Source organism: Platichthys flesus, chromosome 5, assembly GCF_949316205.1.
Source record: "Platichthys flesus chromosome 5, fPlaFle2.1, whole genome shotgun sequence".
In the NCBI taxonomy this organism is placed as follows: Eukaryota; Metazoa; Chordata; class Actinopteri; order Pleuronectiformes; family Pleuronectidae; genus Platichthys; species Platichthys flesus.
Window position 1 is genome coordinate 4,800,640 of NC_084949.1, and position 18,002 is coordinate 4,818,641.

The window sequence follows — 18,002 nt, forward strand, 5'->3', positions numbered from 1 at the left end:
AGTTACATGAGCAGATACGCCATGAAGGTTTGAAAAATAAAAAAAATAAAAATAAAGTTGTATTTGTAGTAATTTTAGGCCGTTTCAGCCAACCAAGCTATTTTACCGTAAAGCCACAAGTAGACGCGCAAAAAAAAATCCGGTGGCGGCTGGCTTCTCAGATGACGGCTCACTTTACTGCAGTCAAAAACACACACTCACACACACACACTTAAGTTTCGTTTCTCACACACACACACACACACACACACACACACACACACACACACACACTCTTCTAGGTTTCGTTTCTCCCTGCAGCGGCTCTGAGCTCTCGTCATGGCCGCGGTGGAGCAGAGTGACTTGTCTCTCATGAGTCTGGAGGATGAGCTAACCTGCAGCATCTGCCTCAGCCCCTTTGACTGTCCGGTGACCATCCCCTGCGGACACAACTTCTGCCAGGGCTGCCTGCTCACCACCTGGACGGAGCCCTACAGATGTCCCCAGTGTCGGACCCTCTTCCACACCAAACCCGAGCTGAAGAAAAACACGGTCCTCAGCACCGTGGTGGAGGCCTTAAACTTGAGGCTGGTCCGGAGCGCGTCGAGCCTGTCAGCAGAGGAGAAAGAGACCAAGGAAGAGACCCGGGAAGATGCTGTCATACGCTGTGACACCTGTATGGAAGCAGAGGCGGCCAACACCTGCCTCACCTGCATGGTCTCTTTCTGCGAGGAGCACCTGCGTCCTCACCGGGAGAACCCGGTGTTCCGTCTCCACCAGCTGATCGAGCCAGTCGGGGACCTGTTGGAGCGCTTGTGCCCGGACCACCACAAGCTGATGGATCTCTTCTGCAGCCAGCATGTCCGCCCCATCTGCAGCCTCTGTCTCCAGCAAGACCACAAGGGCTGCTCCTTCACTTCTCCTGAGGAGCAGAGGAAGCTCAAAGAGGTCTGTGTTACCTTGGCACTGGGAGTCAGTGGCGGATCTACACTTTTTCTTAATCTGGGTATACTAAAGGGGCCACAATTTAATAATAGGGTCCAATTACACGTCCAACATCGGTGAACAATTCCTTATTCAGTAAGATACACATTTAAGTCATTCTTTGTTTACTGTTAGCTCTATAGCTTTGATTTAAGCCACACATTTTGATTTATTTTGAAAACTGTTCCTTGTTCGAGCAAATTTTGTTCTTCTAAAAAGGGTTTAAAAAAGACTACTGAGAGGACAGGGACACTTTAGCAGCCAGTCAGGTTTCAGCTGGGACCACTGCCCCTGAGTCATTACAAGGGCCAGTAGCTACTCACCTTAGCCTGGCTCTGTTCACTCGACAAACAGTAAATGATTTAGCCTTATACATGCTGCTGATGTGTGGAGTTGAACCAGACTCATGTTTTTCTTTACTATTTTCTTTATTGTTACAGTGAAAACCTTTAGAATGTATACAGTCAGAGCAGTGTTGAATTAAAAATGTAGCCATTGCCAGAGTTGTTTTCACAGGCTAATTGTGAATCAACTCATTTCGTGGTACAAATATGGTTCCTTAACTTTGGAAAAGCTCTGCATTACACCACAAATGTTTGATTTTGAAGTTTGTTATCTTTAACTCATATGTATCAATCGCAATCAAATTATTGAATCAAAATGAATTTAAAAAAATCTTTACATTTTAGGAAGTTTCATTCTTAAGTGACACAACTAAACTTGTTTTCTACTTAATGTGATTACAGTTTGGTGAATACAGGGCACTCGATTTTGGTTTGTTGTTATTTCCAAATTACAAACTAGTGCATTAAGGTGTGTAAGGAAACAAGTAACTAACAACTAGAATATTAAAACCTAGAGTCAACACTAGTGGCACTCAGTAGAGGGCATATCAGTTTTGTGATTATCTCTTCAGTAGTTTTTGTGTAATCTTTCTTCCAACCAAACCAACCAACAAACGGAGTCGTTCAAGATTTTTATTCTAGACAGTTATAACTCAGTTCATTTACTTTAAATTGTATAATCCACAGTTACCGACTCAATCATTAGCATTTCTAATGCGACCCTGAACAGGATCTTTAAATCTCCATCATGTTTATTTACATATCTTTTCAGTCTGAACTCGAGGGCAAGTTGGGTTTGCTGGACGGGAAGATTAAGACGACTGAGACAGTAATGTCTCAAATGAACGACCACCACAGCAGACTGGAGGTAATTTTTACTCACTACTTCTCCCAGAGGAAGAATTTCCACTTTACCTTCCTGATACTGATTCCGTTACCTGGACTTTTCATCAGCTGATACTAAGTTCTGTTCCAATACCAGTGAATTAAAATAATGAAAATAACAACTTATATAACATTCTAACAGCTGTATCATATTCACCCTGTATGGCTTGGCTCAGGTTAAACCCCTTGAACAATAATACAGAGAATGAATGCCATAGAACTTCTTTTATATATATTTATTTAAAACTGAAAAAGATTGCAGATAATGAAAAGAAATCGAGGAATAAACGTCTAGGTTAGATACAAAGTCAATGCAAAATGCGATTAGACATAACTTCAAATATCTTTCATATCGCATAATTTCGCGTCCAATGCTAGAGTTGAAAGGTGTGAATTTTCACCACTGTAGAAAAGAAGTTCTTTCTGGGAAACGTAAATCATATAAGATTGTATCTAAAGTTATACACTGTAAAGACGTATCGGATCAGTACATATATCTGCCTACTCACTGATGTCTGATCTGGTATTTTCGTCTGTATCAGAGGCATTTAAAATGCTGCCATCGGAATGTCTCCAATAATGTCAGTTTGTCTATCCATCTGTTTACTTGTCCCTGTTTCCTTGTCCAAGAATGCTGCAGCCCAAAAAAAGAAGGCATTGGCCACTGTGTATCAGCAGATGCGGGAAGAGTTGGTCCAAGAGGAATGCAAAGCCCTAAGTGAGGTGGAAGGCGAGCTGGAGATTGGTCAGACGAAACTTCAGGATTTCACGAAGAAGTTAACTGACAACGCTGCTAAGATGAGGAAAGCCCAGGAAGCTTTGAGCTGTCAGCTAGGTCGCTCCCAAACCATGGGCTTTCTGAAGGTGACATAATCATCGTCACAGACTAATGAAGTGGTGGGGAGGAAAATTATCATTAAGATGGGATAGACTGTAGAGAATTAAATCATGTTGTACACACTTGAAATATTTTCCTAAAAGAGTCTCTCTTCCAATAATGTAGAACTGGCCTGTAAGTGCTCAGCCTGTAATTTCCTGTTCGACTAGTCGATTGGCTGGTCAGAATGTTGTTGGATCAAATTTGAATTGGGAGGACAACTGCCAGTTTTGCATTCATAAACGGTAAAGTTCTTGATTAATCGTCTTCCAGGATTAATCCATTATTTTTAGCTGTCAACTTTACGTTCACGATCAAGGCCCTGACTGTGAACATATCAGAATTAGCATATTTTAACATGTTTGGTCTAATAACTAGACTTACATGATTTAATATGCTTAAATGCATAGTTTATCATTAAGGTTAATTAGGATTCCAGTAAGAGGGCTCCCAGTGAACTTTGGCTCATTGAGATTATCTACAGATCATTTTTTCACTGTTGGCTTTTACTGTGGGAGTTAGTATTTGCACGTTGTGGGAACTGATGGGTTTCTATATCATCTTAAGGTCTCAACCTTACTATTTGAAGTGCATGAGATAATGCATGTCCTGACTTCCACTATACAAGTACAGCTGAATTGGTTGAATCTAAAATAAACATTATTATTTAACTTTATAAGCTTGAGCTGTTTCACAGACTGACACAACTATTTTTGGACTTTTAATCAGCATATCAATAAATTGAGAAAGTTGAAAATAATCTTTCATTGAAGCCATAATTAAAAAAAAAATGGAATTTGCCCCCCCGGTGGTACAATCAAAAAGTAGAGCAATGCATGTTGTTTCACTGTACACCTGCCACAGTCATGATGCTCACAATTTGTTTCCTTGCTTCTCTTAGGCTTCATTTAACTTGCCAAAGGCTGTGAAGTTTGAGCCTCAGGTGCCTCGAGTCAGCCTGGACTCCAGGAAGGTAACTTTAACTCAGACCTTCGCTGGAGCATTGAAGATGCATCTGACCGAGATCCTCAAACTGCCTGTTGAGGCCAGACTATCAATAATAAAACCAGGTGACTGAAAAGAGAAACGTTGCACTTTTAGAGAGATATTTTATATTTGGAGGTTCATTGTGATAGTGAAATGAATCGAATTGTGTCCCAGTATTGCTGCATGTGGGTGACTCTGTGCCATGTGGTAAATAAGGAAATCATTTGAAATGTTCACCGTCCATTCACCTGCCAGAATCTGATATCCTCTTCTCTGAACTGCAGCAAGAAGTTTAACTTCAAATTGGTTTTGAAATCAGAGAAAAAATAGACATGTACAGCACTTAAACCTTAAAGATAATGTGTTTGCATTTAAAAGCAGCTACACAGCATAATTGTGACCGCTGAAGCTCGGGGGCTCTATGTCCTCTGTCATTATGTTTATGTCCTCTAGTGTAAATAATGACTCTTGTGTTTCAGTTCTACCCGAGCCTCCCAGGCCCTTCCATCCACTTCCTGTACCTAGGATTTATATGGCCCCCCACACAGGCTGGAGTTCACCGCAGTATGCACATAATATGTCACCAGGCCTCAACTGGGCTCCGCCAATCAATCAACCGCAAAATACAAGTAAGTCATATAAAGATCTGAAACTATACACTCTGTCAAACTTTTGTATTTATCATGACAGTATGATTAAGACATTCATAAAGTAGCAGACAGCAATGAGACCCAAAGACTTGACCCTGACAGCAGCACATTGACAACATTGAGGCATTCATTACATTACCTCTGCCAAAGAGGTTGTATTGTCTCTGTGTTCGCTTGTCTGTTAGTTAGCAGCATTGCACAAAAACTACTGGGCGGATTACCACAAAACCTGGTGGAACGATGTGATGCAGGTCGGGAAGAACCTGTGCAAATCAATATTTTCATCAGTAATGATTCATATGGAGGACCATACATGACATAAGTAAAAATAAATAAATAAATAAATGTATAAATAAATACAGAAATAAATAAATAAATGAATAAATAAAAATGGAAATAAATAAATAAATACAGAAATAAATAAATAAATATGTTAATACCAAAAGAAATGTCAAAAGAAATGTCTTAAATATATTTTAACATTTATTTTTTCCCTGATACATTTCCTTTGCATTTGCAGTGTCCTTATGCTAATGAGAAAGGCGGGCCTAACCGCAGTCTCATGCAGGATTGGTCACAGGAGTGTAATGATCCAGCCCTACTACTTCTGCCTTTCAATGCTGGTGTCCAGTAGCTGTTTTCAGCGTTGAGCCAGTTCACACTTAAAAATGAACTAGTTCAAGTTCAGAGGGTTAGTTAAGGTTATTTTTTATTGGGATGATTTAGCTGTCAGTAGTCCTGACTGTGAGCGACACGTCTCGTGTTGTACTGAGCACAATGAGCGAGCCATGAGGAGAAGGAGGAAACAGAAACTCCAGCTCGGTACAAACCACCTGCCGCCTCTGCTCTGAACATGAAGCCGCTGATCTCTGAGCAGATGTGACCAGAGAAGCTCTGTGTTTTCACTGTTTCCACTGTTCCACAGAGTCACTAACTGGCTCAAGTGCTCAAGTCTCAGTCACTGCCCGTGTCTCTGAGCGAGTGTGTGGCGGAGCGCAGGGGCTGTGTGTGTGTAGCTCAGTTGACCAATCCTGCTCGAGACTGAGGTTAGGCCCGCCTTTCTCATTAGCATAAGGACACTGAAATGTGGAAATAAATAAATGTGGAAATAAATAAAAGTTGCAATAAAAGTGGAAATAAATAAATAAATGTGGAAATAAGTTTAAGACATTGATTTATTTAATTCTGCATTTATTTCCATATTTATTTATTTATTTCCACATTTATTCCAACTTTTATTTTTCGATTTCAGTGTCCTTATGCTAATGAGAAAGGCGGGCCTAACCTCAGTCTCGAGCAGGATTGGTCAACTGAGCTACACACACACAGCCCCTGCGCTCCGTCACACACTCGCTCAGAGACACGGGCAGTGACTGAGATTGAGCTCTTCACCGTGTAACAGCCAGTTCGTGACTCTGTGGAACAGTGGAAACAGTGAAAACACAGAGCTTCTCTGGTCACATCTGCTCAGAGATCAGCGGCTTCATGTTCAGAGCAGAGGCGGCAGGTGGTTTGTACCGAGCTGGAGTTTCTGTTTCCTCCTCCTCTCGGCTCGCTCCTTGTGCTCATTACAACACGAGACGTGACGCTCACAGTCAGGACTACTGACACCTAAATCATCCCAATATAAAATAACCTTAACTAACCCTCTGAACTTGAACTAGTTCATTTTAAGTGTGAACTGGCTCAACGTCCCAAACAGCTACTGGACACCAGCATTGAAAGGCAGAAGTAGTAGGGCTGGATCATTACACTCCTGTGACCAATCCTGCATGAGACTGCGGTTAGGCCCGCCTTTCTCATTAGCATAAGGACACTGCAAATGCAAAGGAAATGTATCAGGGAAAAAATAAATGTTAAAATATATTTAAGACATTTCTTTTGACATTTCTTTTGGTATTAACATATTTATTTATTTATTTCTGTATTTATTTATTTATTTCCATTTTTATTTATTCATTTATTTATTTATTTCTGTATTTATTTATACATTTATTTATTTATTTATTTTTACTTATGTCATGTATGGTCCTCCATAGATTCATGGCTCTTTATGGAAAAAAATAGGGCATGTTCAGGGAACTGATCTATCTCTCACCAGTTCGGTGCAGATCCACATAAAAATCCAGATCTAGTGAATTTAGAAGAGGTATGGACTCCACTTATTATACACATCTCTTCATTTATGTCACAACATCTTATAAGGAATCAATCAGCTTGTGGGGCTAAATTGGAAGAAAATGTGACTCTCTTCTCGTGCACTGATTATTTTAGTAACATCTGAATCGAGGTGTGTTGACGGGTGACTTATCTGATGCCACGCCCACACAGTCTTTGTGATTGTTTTTCTAAACTTTCAAGGAACAATAGGGAACTTGCCAGTACATGAGGCAGATAATATTAGAAAAGATCTGGCTCCACCTAGAGCTTGTAATGCAATTTTGAGGAATCCAATGCTCCCCTTTCTAAACCACCAATAAGAGCCGGGATGAGTGTGTGAGGAGAGTCAATCACTGCTCGGGCACAAATTCTCATGTTCTCTTAGCCTCTCCTCTATTTTCAAATACCTGACAACTGCAGCCTTATAATTAATTGTCGCTGTTTTTTTATGAATAGAAGATACTATAAAGAAATACTCAATGACTTCAGCTATGAGACAAACTTAGTTTTTCTTTTCTCCTTCAGGAGGAACCAGAAAACCTCGAAACCGGATGGGAAAAGGGATTCAAGCTCGATCGATGGAAAACCTGTTGGATTTGGGATTTTCGGCTGCACCGCAACTCAGTCCAAAACCAGGTAGATACCGTCTACTGTGAAAACATAACAGGAGGGTACACATCATAAAGCATCTGGATCGATTCTTCAGGCCTCTCCGGAAGCCATCTTTTCTTTTTGCTCGTTATCCTGATACTTTCAACTGGTTTCAGTTTGCCTTATTAACTCACAGAGTTTAAGTTTTGTCTGAATACATTAAAGCAAACGATACATTTATTGAAACAGTTTGCATCGTCCATTGGCCGAGAGTTAAAGTTACTATACGTGCCTTTAGATGTCAGTTTACAAAACCTGTGTTGCCTCATGGAGTCCAGATGCTTCTGTCGTCTCTTCCGAGGGCCTGGATGTGCACAGTGTGACTTTATGGTGTTTACATTAATCTGGTTGGCAGATCGCAAAGTATTCATTTTATATTTGTATATTTTTCTTCAGGCAAACATCAACCCAGAGCTACAGGTGGAAACAAGCCAGACTTGATCTGATATTACACAAGAAAGATGATCCCAACAGCAGTCCTCCTTCTGAGAAATCAACTGGACTCCATGTACGGTCTAAAACCAATAACTAGATGCAGCAGCAGATGTATTTAGCTTCTGCAGTCATAGTACTCACATCTCACTACTTGCCCTCTCTGTGTCATTGAAATGTGGAAATTCTCACTGATTCAGACAACAGGGAATGATACTGATGTGTTGCTTAAACAAAGTGTACTATTAGCTTTACTAATAAATAATGGATATAAATCTTTTTTGTGTGAAAAGATGGCATATTTAATGTATGAATGATTGATATAGTGTGGTTGTTTGGCAGTTGAAGTCAATGTCAAATATTCAGCTCTTTTAATCCAAGTGTTTCTTACATTGGCAAACTAGAGTGGCACACAGTAATGCACTAGAATCACTCAGTTCCTGGAAATGCATCTAATGCATTATCTGTTATCTAACAGAGTGAAAACATAATGTCCTTGTCAGAGGATTCTACTACAATGTGATGGTTTTGAATACGATTTAATGAAAACACAGAAACATATTGCTTATATATGAAAATATTTAAGAGAATGTCTTCAAACTCAAAATACTGCTTCATTACATTCAGTTCAAGATCTGTGATTTAGCAAATTCAGTAAACCCTCTTATACCATCTTTGTAAACATCTATGATTGACACAATTTTTACCAATAAAAGCTTCTCCTTTGCAAGAAACAGTGTCTATGGATTTTCATCTGTGTTTAGTAGAGGCGACATCACGCTTCTTACGACCTGGTCATGGAACACATGAAATCATGAAATGTTTGACACTCATCAGACTGTAGATTCTCTTTTTTTAGATATTTGACAGTAACAAAGTAAACATTCAAATATTTAAAGGTTCATTGAGCAGGGTTTAGTGGCATCTATTGGTGAGGGCATTGGCAACAATTTCTTTCAGGGGATTTTTACACTACAGAAAGCATAGTTGTGAATGTTATATTTCATTTTCACCAATAGATCCCCCTAAATCATACACAAAGCTTTTAACAATAATATACACATTTGGCTATGCACAACAAAGCAACATGTGAGTAACAACTGACTTTCAAAGCAGAAGCCCAACCGTATGTGACAAAGTTTTAACAAATAATATTAAACAGACAGTTATTAGCCACACTAGCAACCCTTGGTGTCACCATTATCATCTTTTATCAGTTCAAAGCTGTGTTGGCCAGGTTTTTGTTTTCTATTGGCTTCCTACTCCAAACACATTAAAGTTGACAGGAAAATATGTTAGCAAACAAAGAGCATGTGCACTATCAGTGGTATTGTCAACGATTTGAAGTCCTGTTTCTGGATATCTAACAAATATCCACCACACTTTAACTATGTTTTGGTCTCCACCACCTCCTTGCTGTTTAGCTACTGAGCTTGCAGAAAAGCCAGGTGCTGACCAGCTACTCTGTGTTTGGGGCATGGGTGTACAGCGGGTGTATCAGAGGGATTTTACGTACAACAGCGTCTGCTGCTGCTAGAAACAAAGATTATTGAGAGTAGGGAGATTTAAACAAAACAGCTAAATTGTGGTAAGGATAAGAGAGCTTTAAAGGAAACTTTAAAGTTAGCTGCAATTCTATCCAGGTTAATAACCATAACAAACCATTTCACATTACACATAATTCAAAACAAATTATACCCACAATTTTAAACTGTATTTTTTAACCACAGTATTTAGGCCCAACTCTGATTTGACCTGAAAGCTGGACGAATAGCATGTCACGTGTATCATGTGACATATGCAAAGTACGGATGCTAATATTAAGCATTGTTAGTATGCTATCTAGCATCAGTGTTACACTACAGTGGAGACTAAGAAATTTTGATAGTAGTTCTGAAGTAACGTGAGCCTAAATGTTTGAAAAGAAAAATCACAAGGATTTGATTTCCAAGGACCACCAATATCTATACCTAAATCCAGATCGTTTGAATTTAAGTATAGATATTAGCACTCGCTCGTGGTCCTGCAGTTATTGCGAAAATCCACTCTAAAACAGTGTGTCCAGCTAGAACCATGCTGCTGGTGTGGCTTAAAACCTGCCAATAAATCCCAGTTACATCGGAGCAACATAACACATCACAAGCACGTCTGGTAAACATGGATGATCAGGTAAGAGGTCAATCTGGTGTCTGTGAGCGAGAAGACATTCACCAAACAGAGGGTGATGACACCAGGACTTAGTTACCTGCTAAAGAGGTGCATATTCCAAAAGCATAGGCATCACGTGGCTAATAACTGATCCCTGTTCAGCCAAATGAGCAGCAGGATGGCTCAGGGTTCTTGACAAACACAAACAAAAATTATACTGAAACATTTCTCATATGGATGTGAGCAACAGGCATTCTGCAAAAAACAGGATCACCTTGAATGGCAAAAATATTTTCCTTACAGGACGGCTGCTTAACAAACTGAATACAGGACAGATGCAACAATAAAACTTAACAAGAAGAGCTATGTCATATGAACAACCCGGAAAAGTACAAACAAGTAGGGCTGCACGATATTAGAAAAAACATGCGATAACGTTGAATATCGCGATGACGATATTATTTCCATTCCACTTGGCTCCGGCTGCAGGGACCTTGGACGGCTCCACAGCAACACATTTTAGATATATTGTGCAGCCCCACAAACAGTGTAATAATAGTGAAGCGTAAAGGTTTGATTCTGAAACTCAATTCTACTCCACCTCTCTATACTTTTTTGAAATAATCCAACACCTTGTGGTGACTATTTGGTAATACACAAATAATGAAATACAAGAGTGCGACTTGAATAATGTAAAACAACATGACACAGCATAATCTCATCAGCAGTTATCACTATCGGCAGAAACATAAGGTCAGCAGTATGGTTTCATGTATGTGCCTACGTTCTAAGCAATGTAAGGTATTTGTCAGTGTCAGATATAAAAACATAATACAGTATGGCAACAGGCGGAGAAGCTTTTACATGAAGGCAAAGAGGATCCTCTGAACAGTAGTTACTTGGCAGTACTTTCAAAATAAACCCCAACAAGTCGGCCTGTTTGCTCTGGCCCTTACAGGTAAGCGAGATATAGTTTGAAGACTGAAGTGTCATCCAGCAGTTTGTGGGGGAGCAACTTGGGACAGAGCATCATGAAGTAAACAAACCAAGATGGATGTCCAGTGATTGACACATTACAGGTGGAACATTGCTCCAGATTTAAAAACCTTGTATCCTGCAGACACAGTTCAAAGCCTTACCCAGGGTGACAAATGTAGGAGACACTAAAAATCAATGACTATCAGTTGAATTAACAGATGTTTTACTCATCACCCACTAGAAAGCTGTGTTGTTTGTGCTTCTTTTGTGTAACAAAATATGATTAATGTACAATAACTTGCATGTAGGCAACCTCCAGCAAATCCTCCACATAACAGTACTGCTGTCCACTATATTACCACCAGCTGCTGATAAATTAGACATGGCTTTGAGGGGAATTAGTCAATTCAACCTGGATAAGTAGTAAAAAATGGCTTACTGATACCTGCAGTACTGCACTGGGCATTCAATGGTAAATACAATATAATAAATATAGTATAGCTGACTATACATATCTATGGCAGAAGGGATCAGTGCAAATAAATGGCAATCTTTCTCTGTAACATTCCTCTCCTACTGACTGCCCCTGTGGAGAGGAACTGCCTGAGCTCTGGGTTACAGGATAAGTGGAGTGTGGATGGAACTGAAAAATAACTCGCACCAGCCCACTTACAAAGAAAATTCTCTAAAACCTGCATCTCTCTGAAAGGATCTGAAATGATGACACAGGAAACTTACAACATCTATTTCCATGGACATGACTCGAGGATAAAGCTTTTTTCAAGGATCTTAGAGGGGGTCAATCAAGTGCCCTTGGAGAAGAGGGATTAATAGAAACTGGGCTTAAGACAGAAGACAAAAACTTAAGATAAGAAGAGCTTCAGATCACGTGAGGCTTGTGATGGGTCATGCACGAGCGGAGGCTGGCCCTGTAGGCCGGGGCGAGTCGTGAGGGGTGTGGCTCTCTGCCTCGGAGGAGCTGGATTCATCGTCGTCATCGTCTGTCTGCTCGCTGCTGTGATACAGCATGAGGGCCTGGGTCTTATGGGTGATGGTGATGGTGCAGGGGCCCTGGGCCCAAGGCTCTCCATCCACCTGCATGGGCATCTTGGAGCTCTTGAGAACCAGCTACAGGAGGTAGGACACACAATTCTTGAGTGTGAAGATAGTGTCAATAAAACAGACATGTGAAATAGCCTACATGTAAAGTATGAAAAAATAACAGCAGTTCAATAAATCCCTAAAACTACATACAAACCTAAAAAAAGTATTCAACTGTAACAAGTGAATTTCCCCGCCATGGGATCAATTAAGTTTCATCTTATCTTAATAGAAATAAAGTAAACTCAATCTCATTTGAGCAAAATCATTATCTTTAAAATCTTGAAGACAATGAACCCAATATTTTCCACTCTGCATCATAGACTGTTTATTAAAAAGCACTGCACACAACGTCCAGCACACAAACAATAAAAAATGACAGTTTATTGTGAAACTGTTTCAGGAGGAACCACTAACGACGAGAACTAATTCCTAAGTTCAGAGTACTAACACAGGACTGACAAATGCTTTTTTGGATAAAATAGAACAAATGGTTCACAAGGGCTTCATTTCACAAACTGCTAGCCTGGGTTTTGCCTCTCAGCACTGTGCTAAAGTTAAACGCAATATATTCCCTTCTAATTATGTTTGTGAAATGTGTAATGAAATTCCCAAGCGCTGAGAGGAACCAGATGGCAGTGAAAACTAATTTGGCGCCATCATTGTCTTTCTCCATACCCACTAAACAGGAAAGTGCAGCCCAGCGGTGTGTGTTTGTGTGTATGTTTGTGCGAAGTGTTGCCTCACCCTGACAGTGTGGGCTTGTCCCAGCCGCACAGGGTTGGCCAGCTTGACCTGGATCTGAGCACAGTGGAAGGAGCCAAACACACCCACCACCTCCATCAGGCCATCATCCAATCTGCAGGGAGAGACAGGAAACAACGCTGCTGCTCACTCTTGGTTGCCATGGTACCCTGGAGCAGTGGATGCAGCCACCTCAATAAGAATAAAAGCGTCTTGGCAATAACTGGAGGTTAATTATTGTCTCTGTGGGTCACTTGAAATGTGTACGACTAAAAACTGTAAAGACCCTCACACTATACAGTCATCTCACCTTGTGGGTGGGCAGGGTTCATCCCCCATACCCTCCCAGAGTCTGCAGCCTCCACCCCAGTAGCCGATGTTACAGACGATGATGCCCTCCAGACTGGGCAGCGCCACCCTCTCCCCATCCAACTCCAACTACAACAAGAACACATACACACAAACGTTTGCTTTTTTTCCTACAGGCTGATGAATAGGGGTGGATTTATGAGGCCGATATTGTCATGCGCATGCACGCCCGCATAGTTTGTGTAATTCATTTTGAACAAACAAGTCAAACAATGACAAAAAAATCTTCTAAAGTGACAGTGTTGCTTCCGCACACAGACAAGGCTACTGTACCTCAATCCTCTTATCCAGATCCTTACATTCCTGCACTAAACAATCTTTGGTGCCATACAGGAAATACACGGCCTGAGGAAAGAGAAGCGCAGACATTAATACAGACAGGTGGCATATTCTGAGTCCATGCCTTGAATTCATATTCAAATTCCAATACAGGAGAAAAAGAATTTGCACATGATATACATGTTCAAATGAAGTGGTCCAGACCTTGTTGATGATGCGGCTGGAGAAGAAGGACGGTGTTTTCTCCCGGTGTGTGTGAAAGTTCAGAGCCATCAGAGCGTCGGGCCCCACAGAGAAGTAGTTGTTCATGGACAGAACCTGAGGGAAGCACGGAGGACATGTTTTACTGCCTGTAATATTAAGTGTGTCAGTGGATCATCTGTGATCTATTGCTCTGCAAACCCAAATCACAACGCTTCAATGACATTAGAATTAGAGCCCGACCAGTTTATCAGTTGTCTGATCAACCAGATGTGAGTCTTATATAGACATAGCAATATAAATGTTTATGTTTTACTGATAATCATCCACATGAAAACTTTCATCTGAAAAAATTAACAATGTATAAAAGATGTGCATTTATGTTTCAATTGTATGTATTTGGTTGTATTTGCATTTCCCTTTAATTTACAGTTATTTATTATACGTTTCTGGTTTAACTGTAAAATATACATGCTTAAATTGGATTTCTTTCTCATAAGGGTTTAATAACAGCATATCCGGCTACATTGCTGATTATCAGAATCCGACATTTCCGCCCCCAAAAAATCTGTCTGCCTATACGTTTAATAAAAGATTGGCAGAGATCAGACTCACCTTTGGTTTACGAAAGTAGAGGACTTTAGAAGCAACCTGCACTTTCCATCTGAAAACCATAATGGAGTAAATTAGGACAGGAGAAAAACAATACACAATATAAAAACACAACAAAGACCCCACCTGTCCATTTTGACCAACTCCGCATCAAGGATGTTACGGAGAACCTGTTCCACAGGAATCTCCCCAGCATACCCAGCGCCCCAGCCCAGAGTGTTGGAGAGGTCATTTCCTGTGCCCAGGGGCAGGATGGTCACCCTTGGGACAAACTGGTCTTGGCCCTGACAAATGAGAACAAAAGGAGGTTTATTATTCACTCTGCCGAGAAGTGGTGATAGAAACTGCAGGTTGAGACACTGAAGCTGTTTTCAAACATGAACTGAACTCTGACATTGAAAGAGGAGCCATACATTTAGAAGATGCCGGCAATGAGAAACTTGGTAACTCCAGAGTTCATGTCTTTAAACAGCTAGAGTCTGTTTGCCCACCACCAGATAGCGGGCACATGCTTGAACATTGACACTTGTACCTTGTGGTAATTACGAGAAGCCACTTGAATACTTGTTAGCCCCGTCTCACCTTTAGCTTCATGGTATCGATGGCATCCAGCACCCAGCCCACCGTGCCATCACCTCCACACACCAGCACCCGGACGCTGCCGGGGGGCAGTAGGGTGCACAACTGGAGGGCTTTAGAGGGAGTCAGCTCAGAAAGGTCAAACACCTGGAGAGATGAGGAGAGGAAATACAAGTTTCACCCATGTTTAGTGCAGACAAATGAAAACGCTGCACAAGCTGCAGACTGACCTGCACTGGGTTAAGGATGGAGCGAAATTCTCCCAGCAGCGCTTCCCCCATGTTGTTACCGCTACGTGTGTTAGCCAAGACCAACACTGGAGTCCAGCCACTGCCGCAGGAAGACGCCAGCTACGGACACACAAGCACACAACACCCGCGTTGCTTACAACAGCTCTGGGGAGATCGCACAACACTCACAGCATGGGCCTGCTCAGGCTCCCCGTTAATTTTCCAGCACCTTGCTGTACTCCTCGGGTTGCCTGCAGCGGAGTTTGTTGACACAGAGGAGGTAGTGAGGAGGGATGATCAGGCTGTGAAACTCGCCCAGGTCACACAGGTCGGTTCCCGCCAGGCTGTCCATGCAGTCGTCGTGCACCGTGGTCTGACACCACACACACCTGAAGGAGGGACAGAGAGACAATCTGTCAAAGCAGAAGGAAAATACACAGAGGCAGTCCCTGAGTCGTCACTAGCTGCAGGGGTGCTGCTCTGGCTCCGACCTCTGACCTCTAGAGGTGGGCGGTGTGAGAGGGTCACTGTTAGGATTAGCAGAGGGATTTATCTGACAGATTATACCAGTTTGTGCCTGCCATCACAGAGAGCAGGGGTCCATTAGAGCGGATTAAAGACAGAATCACGTGAAAGGTGGTTGTGCAGCATTATAAACAACACAAGCCTTTTCCTCACGGAATATTCCGTTGGTTTTCATCTGCTACCTCACCACTAAATGTCACCGAATCCTACCCACTGCTACTTTAAATGTGCACCTCACTGAATCCGGAACGGTGATGGGTGTTAGACACTGAATTGCCCCCTCTGTGTAGGCTGTGGCCCCTTTAAATCCACCACTCTCCCCTCACATGAGACCACAGCGGCAGCACCAACATCTGTACCTGAAGTCGCAGAGCTTCGGCTGGGTTCCACACTGCTGTTTGCACGCACGGCAGTAACTAGCGAGGGGCACATTCCCGCGGACCCAGCGGTGCTCCATGGCTCCGTCCGGGCTGCAGGGGCCCATGATCTCCTTGCAGGGCAGGCTCCGGTCGGCCCGGCGCAGGCACTGGTCGTCTGCGCACACGCCGCAGCAGTCGCAGAACGCCCCGTGCAGGATGTGCTGGGAGCAGACGCAGCAGTAGGTGGGCTTGGTGAACAGGTCGGTGTAGTGCCAGCCGTGCTTGCTCTTGCGAAAGAAATCCTTCATGTGCGTCCTCCGCTTGGAGCGCTGGGTGCTGCACCACAGCGTGATGACCACCGGGACGATGACGGCCACAGAGGTCCAGAAGAGCAGGGTCCACTCCTCCCGGGAGCCGCAGTCGTCCTGCGCCTCGTCCCCCTCCCTGTGCATCACTGCTGCTGGACGGTGAGGATGCTAACGAGAGGAGACCAGTGGGGAGGAGGAGGAGGAGGAGGAAGAGAGCTCTGTAGACACCAGCGGCCGCACACCGGACGCACTGCACGGCCCCTCCATGTTTACACACACCGACAGGACCCAGAGGATGATGCTCGGTGAGCAGAGAGGAAACGAGGTGGAGCTGAACACGGGAGCTACTCGCTAACGTAGCTTCGTCAGAGAGTGTTTACTCGTCAAGATGAGTCGCCACAGCACATCCGCACAGCGGCGAACCCACGTGACTACAGCCCCTGTTCTGATCCCTTTACTTCACTGAGGTCAATCTGAGGGGTCGTGAAGATTCATGGGGTAATCAAAAGTTCTGACACTATCTGTATTCAGATTGGTTGTTTCCCAGTGTGACCCTCTTCTCTTGGTTGATCGTTTCCTCCGGATTTCTGGACTGGGAATAACAGGGTGGCCACAGCTCCTTAAAACATGGAGTTATATCCTTCTCCTGTCTTCATTTAATAAACACCAACACAGCAAAACAGTACACTTCTCACGAGGTTCACACAGGCCTCTCACGCGACTCTAGCATGAGGCTGCTCCATGTTACACTCCTACTTGTCCCGATGAGACAATGGCTGGCTAGATCAACTCCTTGACAAGTTGACGTGCAGCACCAACTGAAATGCTACACATGAAAATATACATACAAAATACTAATTAAAGTACTTAAGTGATAATGAAACGAGTAAATACTTAATAATAGACTTCATTTCGTAAATGTAAAATAATGCTGTGGAATTAAACTAATATACATATAATACATATATAGTATATAAGTAATGTATATAATACATTGTGAACACTTACACGTTAAGTTTTTACAATAATTTAAGTTCTTAAAAATGTAAAAAGTCTCAAATAGACTCAAATAAAGGAGAGGTAACCTGCATTAAAACTGCTCTATAGTTGACAGTACTTGAGTAAAGGTTATTTATGGAAATGTGGCGGAGATGTTACTTTAAATGTTACACTAATACAAGGGCCGTGTACACTTGTGATTTTTAAAGATTATATTTTATATTTAAAAAAAAAATCCGGGGACAGAAAACAGTGCAAATAGTCACTGTAAGCAAATGGAGGTTTAAAGCCTCAGCCGCTTTTTCTCTGATAATGAAAACCACTGTGACATCACAGAGAGACAGACTTGTTCAGCGAACAAGGAAGGAAATACAGATGAAGTCTCATTATGTATTATCATCTCGGATATTAATCGGTTGACGTTCAGTCTCAGCGCGCATGCGTCGTTAGCTGCGTAGCGCACATTAATCATGGCACAAGGGAATACAAGCTTTCGAAGCGCCAGATAATAATAAGGTAAATTATTATTAAAGTCCGCACGAGGGCAGGAGACACATGCGTGATGGTGCACGAAGCTCGATTAGATGCGGAAACGGAAAACGTGACGCACAGTGACGTCTT

The 18,002-nt window shown here is 42.2% G+C and overlaps 2 protein-coding genes across 2 annotated transcripts; one reads left to right on the forward strand and one right to left on the reverse strand.

Moving 5' to 3' along the window:
- Window positions 1-232: 232 nt before the first annotated feature.
- On the forward strand, window positions 233-8,683 carry LOC133953654 (E3 ubiquitin/ISG15 ligase TRIM25-like). Its single transcript, XM_062387688.1, has 7 exons — window positions 233-927; window positions 2,080-2,175; window positions 2,823-3,056; window positions 3,971-4,139; window positions 4,536-4,685; window positions 7,392-7,502; window positions 7,914-8,683. The coding sequence occupies exons 1-7, from the start codon at window positions 319-321 to the stop codon at window positions 7,961-7,963; spliced, it is 1,419 nt and encodes a 472-aa protein (XP_062243672.1). The 5' UTR covers window positions 233-318; the 3' UTR covers window positions 7,964-8,683.
- On the reverse strand, window positions 8,515-16,988 carry dgke (diacylglycerol kinase, epsilon). Its single transcript, XM_062387687.1, has 11 exons — window positions 16,075-16,988; window positions 15,420-15,579; window positions 15,191-15,310; window positions 14,964-15,107; window positions 14,508-14,665; window positions 14,385-14,433; window positions 13,773-13,886; window positions 13,563-13,634; window positions 13,231-13,358; window positions 12,924-13,035; window positions 8,515-12,203 (listed from the first exon to the last, which is right to left on the reverse strand). Exons 1-11 carry the CDS (start codon window positions 16,524-16,526, stop codon window positions 11,982-11,984), a joined length of 1,731 nt encoding a protein of 576 aa, XP_062243671.1. The 5' UTR covers window positions 16,527-16,988; the 3' UTR covers window positions 8,515-11,981.
- Window positions 16,989-18,002: the final 1,014 nt, after the last annotated feature.